Genomic DNA, 2,835 nt, shown 5'->3' on the forward strand with positions numbered 1-2,835 from the left:
CTTGTTGAACAATTTTAAAAATGAACCATCTTAACCCTGGGCCTGCAGGGGCCAGGTTTATGTTGCCCGATATGCCTATTCCGCTACCTCGCCTGTGTTCCAGTCCCCTGTCAGTCCGGCCCCTGGCTCAGCGCACGCACGCTGGGCATCATCCCCGTTCCGTTCCGGTCCCGCATCGGACCTGCATTCACGCAGCTCAAGTGTGTGTGCATCAGTACCCTTGAGTGTGAGTGCGTTTGTGGCCTACCTCTAGACCCACCTGCGTTGTTTCCTAACCGAGGCATATGTCTTATTCAAAACACACCAAGTCGGTAGCTCTAGATGTTCGTCCAATGAAATTAGAGCAAATTGATAAACTTAGACATGAGGAGCTCGAAAGAATAGTCTGGAAACAAGACTTCCATTTTCCATACAAAATCTTTCAAACGAACTTGATTTTGTATGACATGATACTATCTGATAAAAAATAAGCTTGTTTGATAGTTTTGAAAACCATTGTGCAAGTAAAAAGAACAATTTGAGAGCAAAACATTAGGAAATTGACCTATATTATCCCCTTTCGAACCCCAGATCATTCATAACAACAAGAGCGTCTGCCTAAAAAGGTTATTAGAATGGGCGTAACGTAACTAATCATAATGTCTTGTCAGCTTATGAGAGGGGGTTATTCATGTGTTTGTAACACTTTATAATTAGAAAGTTATAAAAGATAGAGCGTTATTTTCATCATCGATTAACACACTCCCACAGTATTCATGGCGAAAACACACGTTTCCAGGCACGCTCGCTGTACACCAACAGTACACGCTGAGTGACCCCGGCGGCCTGCCCGGAATGTCCGACGTAATAGGTTGCTGATAAGATTCGCATCTCAGCACACATGCAGGACAAGAGTTAAGCTAGAAAGGTCCTTCAAGCCGACTGAAAATAGTTATTTCTAAGCCAAACTGAAGTCTCTCAAGACAACCTAATTTCATAAACAGGCGGTAAGATACAATAAAAGGCATAATCCTTTCAATAACCAAAAGCCTCCTGGAAACAGAGCTCAAAGGGCTGGTATACTTAATAATTATGAAAACATTTGTCTAACCGTAAGCAAAATAAAACAAGAACCCCCCACCCCCCCCAATAATATATACTTTAAAAGCAAACAAATGCGTATAAAAAAACTAGGCTGGGAACTCTTAATAACATAACAAAAATATTACATTTTCATATTCAGCCCTACTCCGATGCCGACCTCATAAGAAAGCTGCGTCTTGTTCTCAGCACGCAGCTTGTCTTCTCGCAGACTCCCGAAAAGCCCTTGGGTCGCAGTGTAGCTGGACTCCTCCATGCTGAACGCCATGCCCAACAGCACGTTGAGCGCTGACATATCATAACCATGGCAGCCACTGTACAAGAAGTAGGGCCGGCGGGCATAGTTGCAGCCCGAGTTTTGCGCACCGGGCGGGTTAATGCACTCCTCCAGCAGTGCACACTTGACCCAGGGCAGCATGACGCGCTGCGCCAATCGCTCTGTGTTGTACAGGATCAGGTGAGACGATTCTATCAGATGCTGGGAGTGAGAAAGAAAAATATCTGGTAAGGGGCACAGCCATTAAACCCTGTTGTGAGAATTGGCGATCCATGTACAGCAAACCTTTCTGTGCCAAAATGGCATACCAAGTGCAGCAAAAAATAACAGGTTAAACGGAAAAGACACCACCCCGCCCCAAACATCACGTCTGTTTAGATCCCGGCCATCAATTCCAAACAATCAAGCAGCAAAAGCATGTATGACTCATAACTAGTTTTGAAAAAAATCAGTTTTTTCCCCCTTTCTTTTGTAAGCATGTCTATGGACTTAAATGATTCATGCCTAAGGACAAAAACAACAGTGACTGAGTTACCTGGAAATAGTAGTGCTTTTGATCTGTGTTGAAGAACTGAAACATTTTTTGGTGAGTGAAAGACGAAGTTGGGTACTTGATGGGCCAGCCCTGGATGCCAGATGCACGAGCCCGGTCCAAACTGAGGGTAAGGTTCCCCTCGGTGAAGTAGAAGCCGTCGTCTACCCACACTACAGCTCCGTACGTGTTCAGCATTTCCTGCAGAGGTGAGGGAAGCACAGTTACATGAAAAGTATTACAGAACCGAAAAGATCACTTCACAGAACACAAGAAAAGTAACGCGGGTGTAGCTTCATTCAAAATAAACTGACAAAATGATTCAGTAAGGTGTAACAGCCCTGTACATGTTCAAAATATGTCCTGTGAAGTGCAGAATTGGATGCCAATAAATACAAAAACACCATCCAACAGTAAAGTAGAGAACTGAGGGGTTGGGGGTTAATTCAAAATATGCTGCCAATAAATTCACCTGAAAATAATGGACCAAACAAATTCCATGATTTGTGTTGTTTTGGATTGATATTTTATTTTTCCATTCTTTATCACTATCAAAGCAAAAGTTTATTATATAGAGTCAGAACATTTGGTAATGCCGTATGCAGTAAGTAATTTGGCACTAACATGTACGATTCTAATACTACACATGCCATTACAAAGACAAACAAAGCTGTTTTTTCCTTATCTGTTCCCTTTCTTTTCTTTTGGCTATTGACTTACCTCTTATTATGAGCACAGGGTTGGTGATTTTTTTTATTTTTAAAATAAAAATCCAAAAAATCGATTTTTAAAATTTAAATCGGATTTTTTTGATTTTTTAAAAAATGTCGACAGTTTGGGATTGTTGGTGGCTAAAAGTAAGTTCTTTTAGTGCAAAATGCATTGTCTTTATTTTAACTAATGATTAATTTAAGCAACTGCAATTTTAGAAAGCCTTAATCTGCTA

General features: G+C 41.4%; 1 protein-coding gene across 1 annotated transcript in view; it reads right to left on the bottom strand.

The window, feature by feature from the left end:
- Positions 1 to 823: 823 nt before the first annotated feature.
- LOC101849000 overlaps positions 824 to 2,835 on the bottom strand; it is a 19,889-nt gene continuing 17,877 nt past the window's right edge. Inside the window, exons 5-6 of the mRNA XM_005108058.3 lie at positions 1,893 to 2,090; positions 824 to 1,558 (exon numbers count right to left, since the gene is read on the bottom strand). Coding sequence (XP_005108115.1) covers positions 1,205 to 1,558; positions 1,893 to 2,090 — 552 coding nt within the window. The 3' untranslated portion in view covers positions 824 to 1,204. The remainder of the gene's footprint in view (positions 1,559 to 1,892; positions 2,091 to 2,835) is intronic.

The sequence above is a fragment of the Aplysia californica genome, unplaced genomic scaffold (assembly GCF_000002075.1).
Source record: "Aplysia californica isolate F4 #8 unplaced genomic scaffold, AplCal3.0 scaffold00656, whole genome shotgun sequence".
Taxonomy (NCBI): Eukaryota; Metazoa; Mollusca; class Gastropoda; order Aplysiida; family Aplysiidae; genus Aplysia; species Aplysia californica.